Source organism: Falco punctatus (assembly GCF_963210335.1).
Source record: "Falco punctatus genome assembly, chromosome: 4".
Lineage (NCBI taxonomy): Eukaryota > Metazoa > Chordata > Aves > Falconiformes > Falconidae > Falco > Falco punctatus.
The window spans coordinates 46,039,368-46,057,882 of record NC_137583.1 but is presented as its reverse complement, the minus strand read 5'-3'; the positions used below and the strand labels follow the sequence as shown (position 1 = coordinate 46,057,882).

General features: G+C 45.2%; 1 protein-coding gene across 3 annotated transcripts; it reads right to left on the bottom strand.

Moving 5' to 3' along the window:
* Nucleotides 1–1,130: 1,130 nt before the first annotated feature.
* Nucleotides 1,131–15,653, bottom strand: LOC308062509 (uncharacterized protein KIAA1958 homolog). 3 transcript variants are annotated; one of them, XM_080384116.1, is made up of 4 exons: nt 15,554–15,606; nt 7,931–8,015; nt 5,939–7,130; nt 1,131–2,781 (listed from the first exon to the last, which is right to left on the bottom strand). In XM_080384116.1, exons 2-4 carry the CDS (start codon nt 7,931–7,933, stop codon nt 1,937–1,939), a joined length of 2,040 nt encoding a protein of 679 aa, XP_080240242.1. In that variant the 5' UTR covers nt 7,934–8,015; nt 15,554–15,606; the 3' UTR covers nt 1,131–1,936. The 3 variants fall into 3 exon arrangements, with proteins under 3 accessions (XP_080240242.1, XP_080240243.1, XP_080240244.1); XM_080384117.1 differs by lacking the exon at nt 15,554–15,606 and adding an exon at nt 8,605–9,533; XM_080384118.1 differs by lacking the exon at nt 7,931–8,015 and having other exon boundaries at nt 15,554–15,653.
* Between the last annotated feature and the right edge of the window lie 2,862 nt (nt 15,654–18,515).

Below are 18,515 nucleotides of genomic sequence, written 5' to 3'. Positions count from 1 at the left end.
TGAGCAGCAGATAAACCCTTGGTGAAGTCCAACCTACATCACCCAGGATGCCGCTCATCTGAACCAAGCGCAATTAACTAGAAATTGAGCTTAGAACCAGGGTGAGACGCAGATGAAGGGGACCCACGGGTGCCCTGTGTGTGACGAGGCGAGGGTCTGCCACCGGCTGAGTGCTGCTCCCCCTCCTTGGGCTCCCTCCAGGGACCACCGTGCCCAGCCTGCTGGCACACACCGCACTCCCCACTCCTGTCCCTTCGCCTCCTGCTCTCGAAGCCCCCGAGCCCGGCGCGGGTGGCTCAGCCCGGCAATGGCAGCCGGTGGGCCGGGGCCGGCAGGGTGGGCAGGCGGTGGGCTAGGCAGTGAGCCCGGTTTCGGGGGATGATCTGTTATTTCTGGGTGGGTTTGCTCCCGAGGCCTGTCCGGGGCAGTCCTGTGCCTGTCCTTCCGCTCCCTTCTGGAACCTCCCAGAGACCCCATAGGGGCCCACGCGCTTGTGACAGGATTAAGTGAATGCTGCTGGCTAATTGTGCCACCTGATTTCCAAGGCAGCAGCCTTTCCTTAACGAGCTTTGGGATGTGGGCTAAGGAGATCAGCGCAGAGGAAAGAAAAACCTGGTCTGGTCGTTCCCTTTGGGCAGGGTGAGTGAAGCCTAGCCCTGTAGGAAGGGTGTCGCTGGCTCCCAGCTGTGGGGCGCGGAGCTGCACATCTGGCTGGGCTTGACCAGGGCACTGCCAGCCTGGCGTAATGCCGTCTGTGCTCAACAGCAGGAGGAAAGCTGGAAGACGCCCTCCGAGCATTTGATTAAGTGAGTTTGTCTTTTTTATGGCTCTTTAACCACCTCTAAGTTACTTGGTGATATTAACTGTTGCTTGAACGGGACCAATACTGGCAAAGGGTCTGGCCACAGAGGCCTCGTTAACAAGGCACGAGCGTGGGCTCCGTGGGATTTCAAACAGCCCGGCTCCTCCGCAGGGTCAGCTCCGTAACGCCGCCTAACAGCGGGCTTGGAGCAGGAGAAACCTGAGCGGGAGACGTGAATGCGCTGGCGTGCCAGGAAACTGTTACCTGCTCGTTTGGTGTTCCTGGCTTCGTCTTTGGAGAACAGGCAAACAGGCCGGACAAACAGGAGAGAGTAAAATGTTTTTTTAATTCGGTTATGTCAACAGCGCAACCCAACAGCTTGACTAGACTGTCAGACAACAATATTGACTGAATGGTGCTTGAACAGCCAAAAAAAAAGTGAACTGCACCTACCAACGTGTATTCACGTAACTCTATTTAGCACTCTGGGGAAAAACACCATAAAATTTTTCAATGCTGTCAGCCATTTTAAGTAACTTTTTAAACCACAGTCTCAACTTCTTCAATCTACAAATCTTTCACTAAGAAAAAAAAACGCAACAAGAACCTCACTGAAAGCGTTCCTGTGCAACACAGATTAGCAACTGGCAAATGTGGTGTTTCAGCGTTCTCCTTCCACCCCAGAACTAACTCGTGTTACTTATCCCCTTACCATAGGCTTATCGTATAGACTCAGCGCTGTGTACGTGCCAGCTCCCCTAAATACGAGCGCAGCTCAAACTCCTAGCCAAGCTGTTCAGCTGCTGAGCCCTCCCCACGTTAACATTAGCTATTTTCTCATGTCATTAATAAATCAGTAGGATATGAACTCGTTTTGCAAATGTGAAACCTAAGAGGAGTCTCTTAACTTACTGAATTATCAATTTCATTAATAGAAAGAACAATAGAAGTTTTTCAATTAACCTGAAAGCTAAGGCAATGCAAATATGTAGATGACTTATGTTCTGAGGTGAAACTGAAAGAGAAGGATGTTCTCCTCAACCTATACTAACTATTGCCACTTAAACCCTTCAAAGACGACTTTGAAATATGCACGTATCAACAAGTGACACAGCAGAACCTAAATGGGCACCATTATTTGTTGGACGTCTTTACAGGTCCCCTGACCTCATGGATAATAACTTTCAAGATCTTTTCCAATTTGCTTTTTGTCAGTGACTTTCTGCAATACCATATCTGGTCCCATATGGAGCACAGAGGTTTGGGAGCCAGGTAAAGCGGATTGTAGTAATGAAGCATATCCTGCGGCCTCCTCTTGGCATACTCCTTATAATCTGTGACCGGACAGTTATCTGGATCCTCAGGCTTGGCAAAGAGACGTGGACCTGACTCCCCTGCACTTACCTCTGCACTCAGGTCATCCAGCCACTCCAAGTATTCCAGCTCTTGCTCATTCTTTTTTAGCACAAGCTGTCCCCAGTACAGACTGTGGCTCTGACTGTGTGTACTGGCCCCAAACGCCCTAATGAGATTTGTGAATATGAGGTGCAAAAAGCCCTGAGGGTGCATCTTACTTAAAAGTCCCTTCCTACGAAGATTTTGCACATCTTCATCTGTCAGGTTCTCCAAAAGACTCCACTCCTCCTCTCTCTCTTTCTGACATAGGTGCTGAAGTTTCAGTTTCAAGGCTTCCTGAGATGCTCTGAATTCCAACCCGTTAGCCAGGCTATACTTGTAGTTGTGATCCTTGAGGTATCTCTTGATGTTACTTTGAAAGGAGTGCAAAGAACGGGCGGAAAAATCTCCACCGTTCTGTCTCTTTGCAGAACTGTAGAACAAGGCCAGGTAATTATCGAGGTCTTCAGGTGGCAGCTTATGGATCTCGCGCATTTCAGAAGGGCAATGTAAAACCAGCCAGTCTCTGAAAGTTTTTATATCGCCAGTGTTACGGTTTCTCTTTACATCCCACTTCAATACATCTAAAAGGCAAGACACAGCTATGTGGACAGCAAGAACTTACAAGGAGATCAGTGAAATATATAAGAAGACGCAGAATAATGCTCACCTTCCCTCTAAAATTCAGAGATTACAGGCCTTTCACAAACCCCTTCCTTTAGAGCTTTGGTTTAGATCTCTGTTTCCGACAAGCCAGCCAGTGCCACCTGACAGCACCAGCCTTGACATGGAAACGACTGTCTCCTTTCTTGCTCCTTCTCACTTGGCCACTGAAGCGGCATACTACCATAGAGGTAAATTTAAAATACTTTCTGTTTTGAATTATGTTTAAATGGGAGAGAATGAGTTCCTCCTCATGAGATTTAATCACTGCATGTCATTTTGGAAGGCCCACGTGGCAAGCATTGGTGCAAGTTCTACAGGCCTTCTCAGACAGCAATACAGGACTGGAGGCTGGACCTGTCACTGGTGGCTTGGTGACACTGAGCTTCCCCCTGGCAGATTCCAGAGGTGACACTGAGTGTGCCCGTGGGACCACACTTGTGGGACCAGCCGTGTAACCAGTGGCTGCAGCCCTGAGCCTGCAGTGCTGGCTGTGAAGCTCAAGCAACCCCAAATGGATTTGATATCCTTCCATCAATTTGCAGCTGCTCTGGTGTGTATTTTATGGTGACTGCAGGGGCCAAACTCTGCTCTGTTAACTTAGGGGAGAGTGAGCCTGTACACGGATCTTGTGAGCTGGCTCAGGACTAAGTAGCATCCATTTCATATGTTCAAAGTGTTGTACAATATAGTTTGCATTCTGCAAAATAAACTCCAAAGCATTCTTCTTGACAAAAATCTCTTCAGGCAGGAGAACTCTCATTGTGAAATAAAAACAGGAACCAAAAGTTAGGAGTAGATAGTGAGGGAAAATGAAAAGATGAGTAAATTATTTTTTTTTACAAGATTGCCAGGATTCCAGTTGAGTTCTCTCTCAAGTTGCTATGGCAATACCACATCTACCTAGTTTGATGTAGCATGAGAAATTAATTCTTTGGATTGCTGAAAAGCTCCATCTGCTCGCCTGTGACTCTTCCAGGGCTGAAGAGGGGTAGATTGAAAAGGGTTCTAGAGCTAACACCTAGAGATATCCCTTCTTGCACCAAGTTATTTTGTACATGCTTAGTTGTTATCTTAAAATGCTGTGGCTGGACTGAGGTGGGTTCTGCTGATCCCTGCGTTGCTGTTTTGGGATTTTTTGCTTGTTTTGTTACTGACTGCTCTATGTGAAGAGATGAATGGCTTGTAAATCAATACATGCAGAGGCCTCATTTGAACCATAAGCCATTTATCTTGGCAGAAACGGCCACTACACACACATTCCCAGATGAATTCCCTGTCCCTTCTGATGATACATGTTGTCGAGTACAAAAATAGTCAAACACTGTTCACAAAAACCAACTGTGCCAGTTTGTATGGTTGTGGCTCTGTAAGGAATACGAATGCCTGTTACCCTGAGTCTATTCAGGACTACTAATGGTGCTTTAAGCATGCACCCATTGTGTCCCAGGCAATCCCCAAAACACTATTTCAGTAATCTCTTTTATCTTGATGGACACTGTCCAGTCTCCTGCACTGTAGGAACCTGCAGCAGGCTGCTGCTCTTTGACGTGATGCTCATTATTTCAGCAGATCACTAGGTATAAATGTCTGGTGCAGTGGGACAGGGGGCTAGCGTACCTAGGGAGGAGTTCTGAAGATGCAGCCAGTTGGGATGCATCCTGCATGGCCATAGCGCAGTGCTGCAGCACCTCAGCCAGGCTGGGTGCCCAGCATGCCACGGACAAGGCCATGGGGCTGGACTGTGACCGTGGGAAATAGGACGGGTTTTGGGAAATACGAAATGGGATCCTCATCGTGAGTGGGTGGAAGTGAGATGTGTGCTGTTGGGGGCTGACTCTGTTAGGTGGAGCCAAGGCATTAAGCCGCTGGATGGAAAAGAGATACTTTACTCTTTGAAATGAAATTTTAAAAATTTGCCTCGATGTTTACACCTAGATACTAGCAGACAAAACCATAAAACTGACTAGACAACACTTTGCTTGGAATTAATACGAAAAAGCGCCTGCAGGCATTCAAATCATTATAGATGAAAATTTTGTGGCTTTACTAGAACTTCTTTAAAACCCTGGACATTTGCATTTTATTTGAGGTGTTTAATCATTAGATTAACTAATATATATTTACCTGGCATTAAGGCTCCAGTATATTATACACATCCTAAAATATGGTCATTTATTAAATTAATTACATCTATTTCATAGATGGCTTCCCTATTACTTGCAAAAGACTAGTGTAATTTTGATACTGTCTGCACACTGTGTCAGCTGTTCCTTCTTGTGTGGATAGTGCCTGTTTTACAGCAGGATTAAAACAGCTGCAAGCTAGGCTTCTAAATCTTCATCAAACAGCATATTCTTCTGATATGGAATAATTTTAAATATGCTTTGTGTGTGGCTTAACCTTGGCATTGAAAGTTCCCTTGTAAGCATTGTACCTTGTGAGTTAACGTTTGAGCAGTTACAACTCTCCCCACTCCAGTAGGATTCCAAGGATAGTGTGTATGAAAATTTTATAATTCTTAAAAGCTTTAGCAATTTGTTTAGATCACATAATTTAATATGCAGAATTGAAACTTTGCTCCCATTGCAGTGTCTGGGATTTTTGCCATTGATTTCAGTGCAGCCAGAGTTTCAGCCGCAGTTTCTCTGTTTTAAAAGTTACTTCCTCTTATTTTCTTCTCTTGAGACCTGAGTTCCCATCTCTGGCTCCAGTTTCTCACAGGGACTCTCTCTTAAGTACAGCCAACGTGCTATGTGGTGATACCAAGTAAAATGAGAGACCAAACTATTGAAACTGTAGAGTTAAGGCTGGGCCACTGCCAAGTACACATTTGGGTGCCTCAGGGAAGGGCATTATCTATTGAAGTGCTGATTGCTTAAGGTACGAACTTTTTTAGTCCCTTTCAGTAGAAACAAGAGTGCCCCAAATCAGAGGCATTTACTTAGGTGCTACAGTAGAGATTTTGGCAGCTATGTGACCTCACCCTCCTTTAAAATTTTGGGAAAGTGATTAATAGACCGCCCCTGCCCCCACACACCCACAAACCCCTCCAGGAATAAAACTCCAGACTCTTACTTTTGTTTAGAAAGGCAGGTGGGTGGTCGGTGTTCTTGCTCTCTGAACTCAGTGAGGCTGAAAGATGAGGAGCATGCCCAGATTGTGACGGCTCACTTTCCTTGGCAGGGTTTTCAGTAACGTTCCCGCTTAAGCCTATTCCTGGTGTGCCAGGCTCAGAAGGGCTCAGCTCGAGTTCCTGCTGGACATCTACAGTGGCTTCAAACTCAAAGAAAGACACAGAAGTGGGTGACTCAAGTTGGGCCTTTTCTTCAATGTTGGAGACAGGAACAGATTTTAAATGTTCTTGTGGTATTGTTGACTCAAAGGAATTTCTTGCTCTTGAAGTTTCAGTTATGGACCCTGCAGGATTAAGAGGACCTAACATCAAGAAGCTGCTGTCCAGGCTCTCCTGATCGCTGCCAGGGGATTTTAGAATGCAGGCAAGAGTTTGGGGTGGCTTTCCTGTAGCATCAAAACCAGACATCTGGGTGGCTGTCAACTTGTCAAATGCCTTCTTCTGACTCTGATGCATTTGCAAATTTACCTCAGCAGTTCCACTTTTCACTGGTGATTCTGCCAGATTATACTCATTGAACTGGTCTTGTTGGTCGTCATCATCTGATTTGCACTGTTCATCATCAGAGATGATTTGTAGCTCTTCGTTGCTTTCTGGCTTCACCTTATATCTGTCAGTTTTGACTTCACTATCAGATACCGACAAATGCTGCGCTGCTGTAAAGCATGATTTCACGGATTTACTGGGGTTCTTATTTTCTCTGGGTGATAGTTCATTATATAGTAGGTAGCATGTATCTTGCTGCTGCATGACCTCTGGTGATCTGCTACATGACCCTGTGTCAACAGCATCTGCTTTAGCCCTCTCAAAAGACGGAGTCATCCTGAACCTCTTTTCATCTAAGTTAGCTTCCAGCGGTGAAACCTCAGATGATACTAACCTCTTTCTGCTTTCTACAGCTTCATTCTCTTCTCTGATTCTGACATATAAATGTCCACACTGCCAGTGATATGCATGTCCAACTCCACACATCCACAGAATAGAATTGTCCTTGCTAGGAAAGTTCTGCGCAGTTTTCAAGACCGGGATTTGATTGCATATGGTCCCATGGGTGTGTGCCCAGGTCACAAGCTTGGAGAGATCCATGTGAAGTGAACTGGCATCATTGCACCTTCCATTGCCAACACTCTTGCTCTGTGAAAACGTGTTGGAGATAACTTAGGTGAAAGAGGATGTGCATAAAATAGCAGTCCTGGGGACTGTTTCTAGCCCCATCTCAATAGAGCAGTAATCGTTTTTTAAAGATAATCATTAGAGGAATCACTGATCTACAATTGGTTCATTCATTAAAATAAATAAATAAATGTGTCCACTTTGAAAACCTGGAGGGTAGTTTGTGGGCATGGTCCTGGAATAATGAATTTATTACAGACACAATTTATGCGTGCCTATAGGCTGTGAGTCTTGATCAACTAGCTCACCTTAAGAATTTATCACACCTCAGCTGAGCCACAGCAGCTGTTCACGTGCACGTTCTAAATCCACAGCAAAACAGCGATTAACCCTCTTACTGAACCACCAAGCAGCGACCGTAGCTCAGCTAATGGAAAGGTAACTGGCTGAAGTGTAGTGCTCTGTTTGCAAATCTGAGTCCTGTGATCCAAGCAAGCTCGTACCCATCGACAATTCTGTCCTCACTTACAGAAAGTAACAAGGGAAAGTGTCAGGAATTGGCTTTTCGGCCTCCCACCTCCCCATGGCCAGCAGGGCTCATACATCTTTCATCTGTCAAAATGGCAGCACTACTTGCATCAAAGGGGAATTGAATATATGAAGTCACTTGTGGCATACTTTTCAGAAACTAGAAAACGGGCCTTGCATCCACGTATCTAAAACCTGTTTTTTAAAAAAAAATCTACAATTTTTAATGATATAATTGATTCTGTTAGAAACAACTGTCTATGGTACCATTTACGCTATAAATGAGTACCCACCATGCTGCTGTTTTCTATCTCACTGAGCTTTCTCTTGAGTGGAGATCAGTGACTGTTTGAATATTCTTTCCCTCTCTCTCAGAACCTAAAATAATAATCATACATATGTGTGTGTGGATATAGAGTAAAAAAAAAAAAAATCTGGCTAGCAGATACAACTAAATTTTTCAATGCTCAGTCCAAAATAAATGCTACTGCAGAACACGTGCCCTCATTAAGGTAAGCTCCCATTGAGCTCAAATGAACTATATATAGAAATCTTGACTTGTGTAAATATTTGCAGGATTAGCCTCTACAGCATACCAATCAAAGTTGAAACAAAATATAAATACTGAAAACAGAGTTTTAAAAACCAGCCTCTGCAAGATGTTCCTTTCAGCACTGGCACTCTGAACGCAGGCTGTGGTTAGCAATCCTTACTTCTCCAAACAGTGAACTGCAGAAACAGAAGTACCAGAAATGGTGAAGCTGGTTCAGATTCTGACACTGTTTGACTCTTCAGATAGTAAAAAGAAGAGGAAGTTTCCTAACAAAAGAATTCTTTGCATATGTAACTCGTATTTACTAGAGACTAAATCTGAAATTCTTCCATCTGTTTTGAAAAGTTCTACTAGTAGCCTAGAAAATCATCATCATTTCTGTATAATTAGAGAACAATTGGTCACGTAACTTACCATCAACATACATCTTGCAAGAGAGCCAAGAAGCCTTATGATGCTATGTGACTGATACCGCATGCATTTACAGTTCATAATGGCAGTCTTTGCTCTAGGCATCTTAGTCTATTATTAATTAAAAGCTTTGCATTTAGTGGTGGTAAAAGATGCCAGACTGAAAACACTGGACACAGGAATCTTGTCTAAACTGGTTCTTTGAGCAGCTCTGGCCTAAAGGTGATGCAGCTTCCCAGTGAGAACAGGCCCCTGTTGGCTTTGAAGGAGAGCAAGGCACGTGCAGACAGCCCAGCACGCCGTGAGCACACATCCTTGCCAGGTACATGAGCTCAAGCCTCTGGGTCTTCTGCTCCACATGATCCTATTCTCCAAGCAAACTGCAGAAGATGGGAGAAGCCCATCCCGGCTGACAGATGTAGGGCTGCTCTGTAATCCGTGAACGTGGTGTTTGTCTGCAGGGATTTATTTCACGAGTATGCTAGTTAAACTCAGGGAAAGCCTGTCAGCACACAGGGAGGAAACTGCCGCACTGCAGAAGCCCTGTCATGCACCAGCACCCGAGGCAGAGGCTATGCCCGCTGCCTTTGTGCCCTGCCTCCACCCGCTGCGCTTACCAGCTTGGTGCGAGGCGGCAGGATGAGGAGGCACCGGGGTGAGGCTGAAGAGCCCTGCCTGGAGGAAGGGAAGTGAAAGTGTGACTGGCCAGGCTGCCCAGGGCAGCGCTGTGTCTAGATGTATGCAGGGATGTGTGTAGACATATATATATTTAAAAAAAAAAATATCTGGCTAGAAGATGCAACTAAATTTTTCCATGCTCAGTCCAAAGTAGATGGACTTCACCATGTGCAGGTTGAAGTGCGGTGGCTGCTGCAGGGCTTGGCCAGCATCTGTGACAGGAGGTGGGGATGTGGAAACCATGCAGTGGCAGGCCCTTACCCTCCCCCTCCGCTGCCTGGCACCAGCCCTGGGGTTCCCCAAGGCCACCTGCCCGAACCCAAACCTCCCCCTGCCAGCAGGGCTGCCCTCAGATCTAGGGGCACCCAGAGGAGCCTGGCTGGCTGTGGGTGGGGGCAGCTGCCTTCTCCCTTCCTGTGCCCTCATCCTCATCACCCAGCAGCCCAGGCCTCGAGAGTGAGGTTGAGAGCCACCAAAATCCATCCAGTGATTATGAAACCGCCCCTTGACCAAGCTCCTGTGCTGAGGGGGAGCCCTCTGGAAGTGTGTTTATGTGTGCCCTGCTCTGTCAGTTCCAAACCTGCAGAAACTGAGGGGTGGCAGAATCCCGGGCTGCTGAGCCCCATGGCTGCAGCTGACCAGGCACTTACTCACGTGCTTAATTTTTTAGTGAATGCTTCAATCTGCTGATGCCAGAGCTAAATGTACTTTGCTGGATGCGAAGGCTAAGCAGCCAGAATCTTCGGGCAAAAGTTTAACTGTTCCAAGAAGGAAGAGGGGAAAACACCAAAAAAAAAGCCATGGAAGTGGTGTGGGCTTCCACGCTGGCCACCACAAGGGAGTGTCTGCTGCCTGAGCGAGGCAGAGGTAATGACTACAATGACAAGCACAAAAAATTACAGTGATGAGTGTTTGGTAGTTAGGCAAAGCACAACCCAAAGAGGAAAGGAAACAAACAGAAGCAAAGCATACAAGAGCCCCCTCTAACCTCAGCAGGCAGGTGAGGGGACTAAATGCTCCTTTCAAAGGGAAAACCACAGGTCAGATCTCTTGTGGTGTGTCAGCTGTACTTCCTGGTGGGGAATGAACAGTAGGTACTGAAACTGCTCCCCTTTGGGGTGAAGCTGCTGCACGGCAGCACAGCTCTGGAAAGCCCTTCTGCACTCAGGCTAGTATCAATCCATGTGTTCCTTCTTCTGGCTTTCTAATGATAGTATGGATAATTTTAGCCTAGAATGCTTTGCTGTTTGTATATGCTAGCTTGTGAAACATGCAAAGCTAAGATTTTCAAAGAATTTGTTACTGAAATCTGCTGCTTGCTTTAAACAAAAATCAGACTTTTAGTCTGTTTAAAGCAGCAAATGCACTTTGAACTCTTTATGGCATGGTATAGGATCTACTGTCATTGAGATCTCACTCCTAATAAATCACAGAAAACAGGGTTGGAAGTCACCTCAGCAGCCATTTCAGCTGTCCTCGTTCCTCACAGAACAAGGAGCTCTGCCCAAACTTCTCCTGAGAGGTGTTTGTCTAACCTCTGTCTTCAGACCTCCCAAGGACAGGGAACTCGCAGCCTATTCCTGGGCCTCACTGGGCCTCAGAAAGCTGAACATAAACTCATGGGAGAACCATTTTTCCCTTCTGAAGTCAAGAGAGAGTTTTATCTTCAAGTTTGACCTGTGTAATTCCTCCCTAAAGGGCTGAGCTGCTTGGACAAACTAAAAGGAACATGCCAATAATCTGGTGCTTACAGTTAGTGTGGGAAAAGGTAACAGGAACGGAAGCTCTGCATGGTCATAAGGCCATGAAATTACTAAGTTGGCAGATGAACATCTTGATTTCTATCACAGGCATCTTTAAATGGCATGCTTTTATCTTTCCTTATCTCCAAGCACATGTCTTCCTTTTCCTGATCTCTTTGGAAAAAAAATCCTTTTTTCTCTAGATACTTAGTTCCAAATAAAGGCTGTGGTAATCAACTAAGGATACTTTTTCAGCCCACTCCTGCTCTCATATTTACATCAGTTGAAAGTACCTCCAGAGAAACTGTCAAGTGGAATGAGTCTGAATTTACAGTTACAACTGAGTGGGGAAAAAATGAAGTATGTATTTACCCACAAAGGCTGAACTGACGTACTTCTTATCTCTTCAATTAATAAAAATCCCTCTTGATCATTGCCACAATTTTTTACCTGCTTCCAACAAAACCAGGATTCCTGTGGGGGAGGGTTGTGGGGCTAGAGTTTGGGGGTTAAGTTTTGTTTGGAAACCTTGTGTCTGGTTCAGTATCTGCATGGCTGTGAGTGATGCAGTGTTTTAATTATCTTTCCAGGAGAGGCTCCCATCTGATAATGGACACTGTGTATGCAGGACCCACACCTTTGTGCAGAAAAACAGGACATTCCAAAGCTGTACGGTAAATGTTATCTTTTAAGTGTTTTTTTTAACCCACAGGGAATTTAGTGCACTAATATAACCTATAGTTAAGTGAATTCATGCTCACTGGAGGAAAAAAAACAGTTAAAAAAAATCTACAAGATTTTGCTTTCTCATGCATCTGGTCCATATAGTAAGCTTTCAAGATGTCAGAACTGTATATGCCTGTATTACCTCTGTATTTGAGCAAATGCGGCCAAGTAATTTCAAAGAAGTCTACAGCATTTCAGTGGAGCTCTTAAAACTCAAGGCTGACTAAAAGCACTGAAATGAGTATTCTGTTTTAAGACTTTCCTGTGTCTAGTTTGAGCCCTTGCAGGGCAGGGGGGTAACATACTCGGCATTTTCTGAAAATAATTCACTTGTAAGGTCTGTGAGGCACAGGTACCTGGAATCACATGAGAACATCAACATCGGAATTGTACTCTCTTTACATTTCAGTGGGCTCTGTGCAGCATTATGGTATGCTGAAGGTTCTCTGAAACCCTCTGACATACACAGGCTTATGCAAGCAGAGCAACTAAACAAAGAAACTAATTGTATAGGCACTGGAAGCCCTTTAACCACTTTGTTCCCATCCCTCCACCCTGCAATAGTCCTAGCTATGTTTCTCTTAAGTCTTGTAATGTCTATTTCAAAGATTAGAAACCCAAAGCACACAAATATGAGAGCTTTGGCTTTTCAGCTCCAGATAAGACAGTGCAGGAAACTGGAACAATCCCGGCAGGAAAACAACAGGATACAGAACAGCAGTTCTAAAACTTGACACCCGCCCCCTTCCCCAGCGGACTGTGTGCTCTCACTCACTTGAGAAACACTCACTGGAGGTGGAAGGGCACGGGGCAGCCGTAAAATGCATGGAAAGGAGGGGACATATTGCCAGAGAGCTGCCAGGAGTGAAGGCCACTGACAGGGGGATGTGGTGTCTGGGGCAGGAACGGGATGAAGCTGTGCTTAAACACATCTGGTTGCAAGACGAGAGTTGAGAGCGGAGCAGAAGTAGCTCACAGCTGCCAAAAATCATTAAGCTTGTCCCACCACTTCTTAGCAAGGGCCTTTGGGGTGGATTAATCATTTCCCAGCACATCGTTTTTCCTGTTCTCTGCAATGTTTGTTTCTCTCCTCCCCCTCCCCTGTACAAGAGCCTTCTCAGCACCTCTTCAGCTCTTTTCCTGCTTCACCATGTCCTTCCACCAGTACCTCCTGCCCTACTTGCAGAAATACAATTCCCAAGATACATTCTGTACTTGCTACAGGGCGGCATTCCTCCATTTTGAGAGATGCTCGCAGAAAATAATATCCAGTATATCTGATGGAGGGCAGGGTCTAATTGCATGCACCAGCTCTGAAGGAGAGAAGACAGACTGCTGTTAAATGTTAGCCTACAGCACCACATTCCTTAAACAAGAGCTTTTTTGTTCAAAGAATCGTACACAATTTTTTTCGTGAGTCCTAATAATCTCTTCTCTTGAGGGTCTGCATTACAGAGCTCCTGTCCTTGTAACTTAACTGTGAGCTCTAAATCGAGTCTTCTTAAAAGAGCTAATAAAAGCCACAGCCAGCTGGCAAAGGATTGCCTGGTCCAACAAACAGTAATCAACCACTAAAACCAGCTGTAGTAAAGGAAAAAATTAATTTAAAACCATGAACTTCTATAAATAGGACCTAACATTTTATTTCCCCGGGAAGAAGTGGGAAGGCTGAAATTAGTGAAGGGCAAATCGGTTACTTGGGCAGAAAATGCTACAACAGGGATAATAGCTGTTTGAGTTACCCTGTTAACACTGCCATTTGCAAGCAGCTTTGCACTTATAGTTAGTGCCGCCAGGGGAGAGCAGGCCATTATTTTCCATAACAATTCTATATGCAGGCTGGTTTACTCTTCCTGGGATTTTTTTTATTTTCAGTCCTGCACTGTGGTTGCGAATATAATTGTATCGGCACAGAACTGACTGTGGGAACTTACTTTGTTCCCCAGCAGTCATTTGTATTAAAATGATCTTTCACTTAATTAATGGAAGAAGATGTCTGTTGGCAAGAAGGCACTTGCAGGAGTGTTTGCTACTCTTTTAACTGCTTCTCTTGCTACTTGTGGTATTTCTCATAAAGCACGAGCTTTGCCGGTCATGGGATAACATCATCACCCCCTACTATAAAAATCACTGTAAATCCTCACAGTTTCGTGGAGTTTGACGGCAACAGGCTCAAAAATCAGATGGAACTGATGTAAAACTTGGAACCTTTTGTTTGTTTTCCTTGGCCCCGGCCGCCGGAGCTGGCCGCCCCCGGCAGTCGCTGCCCGGTCCCCGGCAGAGGGTGCTCGGCCGCCGACCACGCGCGGCCGCTCCGCAGCCGTTGCGGTGGCCCGGGGGGGACGAAGCGAGCCCACCCCGGAGCCCTGCCCGGCCCCCGCGCTGAACGGGTATTACTGTTAATGCGGGGGGTCAGGGTCCTTTGCCATCCGTACTTGGGGCGAAGGCACCACCCCCAACGCACTTCCTTACTCCTGCCAAAGCACCTTTGCACCTGGGGCTCCAGAGAAAAAGAAAACAGCCCAAATTTAGTGCGAAGCTCTCAATACAATTTACTGACCTCTCGACGTGCCAGCTTTATAGGAAACTTGCTATCTTCCTGCTAAAAATACAGCATAAAAATGCTGACCGACAACATTGCCTTAGCCAAGTACAGAAACTTCTCCATTCCCAGCCCTTGGAGCAGGGATAAGGGTGTTACTCTAGCTTTGGTTCTTTTGATTTCTGTTGATGGAAATGATTTTTTTTTTATCAAACAGCAAAAATTAACATCCCGTTTGGGATCCCCGTAAGGGGAAGTTGCATATCTCACTTGTTTAATTTTATTGTCAAAGTGTTTATTGCAGTTTTATGTATTTCTGGGCAGCCTTTTAAAGTTTAACTAAAACCATAACATGGCAGAAGCCATTTTTTCTCCCATCTGCTAAACTAAACTAAACTATGCAGTGCTGTAAGCTGGAGGACACATCATCCAAAGCTTCAACCACTGAACTGTGAGTTGGGGCCTAGCATCCATTCCCCTTTCTTTGATCTGAGCCAAAACACTCTTTCCTTCTGTCCTGCATCACACGTTACCAATCCGCAAACAAGAGGTAATGTGTTACTTCATGACATGCTCTGGATGAAGCATGGTAGAAATTTGCTACTAAATAGTATTAGTGGTGAATTTGTGACTTGTAATTAGACATAATTGTTCACAATGAGATGTAGTAACCTACTTTTTTTACAATACAGAACAATTTTAACAACTGACGACACAACTCATTCCCAGGCTTGAGAATTTCACCTTTTTAGAAGCACTTTAAATCTGTGGTGACTCAGTCTGGGGGTGTATGTTGAAGTCAATCTCACTAGCAACTGGCAAAAAGCTAGCTCTCATTTTTACATCTTAAGCATTTATGAAGGTTTGCTGAGGATGTGCTGGTAAATGGCTCCTGGAGGTAGAAGAAATAACTTTGTTGGTAAACAAGGAACTTTCAGAGGAAGGGAAATTCCCTGTCTGTGAGATTACTTTTTCCAGTCTCTGCTGGGGTCTCTCAGGCAGATGCAGATGCCCACAGCTGGCACAGGGAGAACACATGGAAACCCTGGGGGTGATGCCCATGTAAAGGAAAGGTGCTTGTCCCTCACAAAACACATTTTAACAAGCAGCATCCAAGGTATTTGGCCACAGGGAAATTCATTAGTTCGTGACACCTGGTGGTGCTACTAGGACATTTGGGAGCCTTGTAGGCTTCCAACCTTTGGAACCTTTGCTCCTATTTAATTTTCTACTATTGTCCTTGAAGTGCCACTCTCTGCCTTACCTCCTTCAAGGTCACTCAAGATGCTTTGGGAAGCCTCCAGTGGAGCACAGAAGCCTGCAGAAGGACAAGAATCTCGCTAGCACCCGGAGAACAGGGGAGCCTAGGAAAGAAGGGGAGAGAAGGTATTAATTATTTAGAAAAGTGATCTTAAAGCAACCTGAAGATCCCTTGCGTGGGATGGAAGCAATAAGCATAAAGTTCTCTGCCCTGACAGCTGGGTCTGCACTCAGTTTTTATAGGTTCTGAATGGCATGCTCAAGGCTGTATCTGGGATTGGCAGTATCTGGAGAGGCACCAGTATGAGGCCAGTGGCTCCCAGTTTCTGTCACCCACTCCTTGAGCGCTGTATTCAGCAGGAGCTGAGAGCCTCGCAGATGAAAAATACCACAGATGGATGGCATCTTGCCTCTTGGAGAGGCAGCAAAACCCAGCATTGGCACACCTAGCTGCTAATTTGGAAAAGAAAAATACACTCTGGCATAGCATTCGTAAGAGGTTGCCAACCCTTGTCCTACAGCAGAGATAACACACTTTCCAAAGTGTGAGCAAGAGCAAACAACTAAGCCCACTCTACAGATTCAAGCAAAACTTGAGCCAGTGGGTGGGTTTGGATCTGGAGTTCTCGGCTGAAATTGCCCTGAGTGCACAAAAGGCACTTCTGAAAATACACTTTGGAAACTTTCTCCAAGGCTGCACCACAAATCCAGCTGTCTCTTGCTGGATCCTCCAGCAGAAGGTCTCAGATCACTGAGGCATCAGTGAACGCTGCTTAGAAAATCACCTAGGCTGCTGGCTCTCCAAAGCTGAAATGGGTACCTCAAAATAGCTGCCTGTGCACAGCCAAGCTGTCTGGAACGCAGAACAGTTCTGGCTGTTAGACGACTGGGTCACAGCCATAGCCCTGCTGCCCTGTTTACATAAAATCCTTTTTGTTCCTTTGGTGACCGCATGTGTACTTAAGACAAAACTTAAGAGGGAAGAATCTTGCTAGCTGACTTCTAGTTGTTGCAGAAGTAACTGGTCAACTCACAGTATGAAACTAAATATTTTCTCAATAAATGAAGTATTGGTTGTGGGGCTTTTTTTGAGCCCTGGCCTTAAAGCAAAAAAATTCAGCTGAAGATGCCTCTCTGAATTAAACTTAGCACTGTAGGAAGACTGTTTCAGTTCATGAAAATCATCCTGTTGGCTTTAGGTGCTTGCAGTACATGACTAGGAGAGAGTCGGTCAGCAGCAGATCTCCAACATTTTTTAAGATGTGCCACCGGTTCTTTCCTTTCTAACTAGCCCCATCCATCGTGGGGAGTCGCTGTTGCATGATGGCGATACTGTGTTTTTACCAAAACTGTGTTTAGAAAATGTGCAGTGTGTGTGCAGACCAGGTAGCTGTGCATAAAACCGACAGTTCTGCCAACAAGGAGTCTTTTGTGCCTCTGTGTTTTGGCACACCTGTTAAGGCCCAGTGGCTGCCATAAAACACCCCTCGTGTGGTGCTCTCTGTCATCACCCTCTGCATTCACTGCCCTAGTATCTGAGCATCTTACCAAATTAAATATTAAACATTCTAGAGGATATTGTATTTCTTTTGTTCCTTTGGCAACTGAGATCTCAAGCGCTCTCAGTTCTCCCCGAGTTCACATTTTGCAGGTTCATGTCTTAATGTTCTTTTAATGCTTAATTTAATACTCTGTGGAGTTCCTACTACATGCTCATGTCTGTTACACAGAAAATCTGCTGTACAATCCACTAGATGAGGAGACAGCTATTTCATGAGCGGACATTTCTCAACAGCATCCAGACCAGAACCCACAAAGACAAGCAGTGCTGTGGGGATGAGGTGGCTGGGCTGCCTGGCAGTGGCTGGTGGGATGGGGAGTCATATTTATTCTTGGCACCGAGGGTCACACCAAACCCTGCCACTGATGACAGTGACAGCTCCTTACGTTAGCTGAGGGGAACACTCACTTTCAGAGGCCAGCTGTAACTATATAAATAATATTTAAAAGTGGTTAGTGTCTGTATTAAAACGTCAGTTCTAGGATACTGGATATAGGCCCCTGTTTCTTTTCATACACTTCCATGTAGCTTGATTAAGTAAGAGCAACTCTGTTTTTAAGTCTGAAATCAGAACGTGAGGTTTCTTAACATTTTCACCATCTAAAACATAAACAAATCTTCACAAAAGCAAAAGCCCCTTAGCTTTGGGAGCAATGCTTCCCTGCACTGTTTCCATTGCATAACATCCTTCAGGAACATATGGGCCAGCAAATAGAAGATGTCCGCTGCATAATTATGGCACTGACAAACCAACTGAACCTCAGCAGCTGCCGCTGGGGAGATTTCATTCATTCCCAGTATTGCCTTTTAAACTTAAGTGGCACTGGAACAAACACATCTTTGATCCAAGTAGGAAATCATTTGGAGCTTTGTGTTTAATAGAGCTGAAGCCCTGGGAAAATGATGTCTTTATTAGCCTGTATGACAATGCGGGCCTCATGGCAGGCGCACAGAGGTTTGGTGTGTCAGTCCTCTTACTTTTTCAGACGTATTTGGACATATTTGTTCTTGAATCAATGTGGAAGCAAGGACTTGAATTCAGCTGCACTGCTGAAGCGCCTATAAACTGCATGCATGACATCAAAAAGAAGTATTCGCGAAGGGGGAGAGGGAGCACAGTTTTGCCAATTCCAAAACAGAGTCGCTACGCCTCTGCATTTCTGTCCTTGTGCTACTTTGTGCCATTTTGGGGTCACTTGTTTCTCCCTTATCTCCAGCGGAATTACTGCACTAACCAGGGCGTTGCATACTCAAACACAGAGGAATGTACGTGGCCAATACTGTGCTATATACACATACATACTTCTGTATGTCTCTGTGTGCGCACATCCTTTAGATTACAGGACACCTCTTCAAATGTTTCTGAAATTTCTACCAGTACACTTGCTGATATAATGTTATGAAG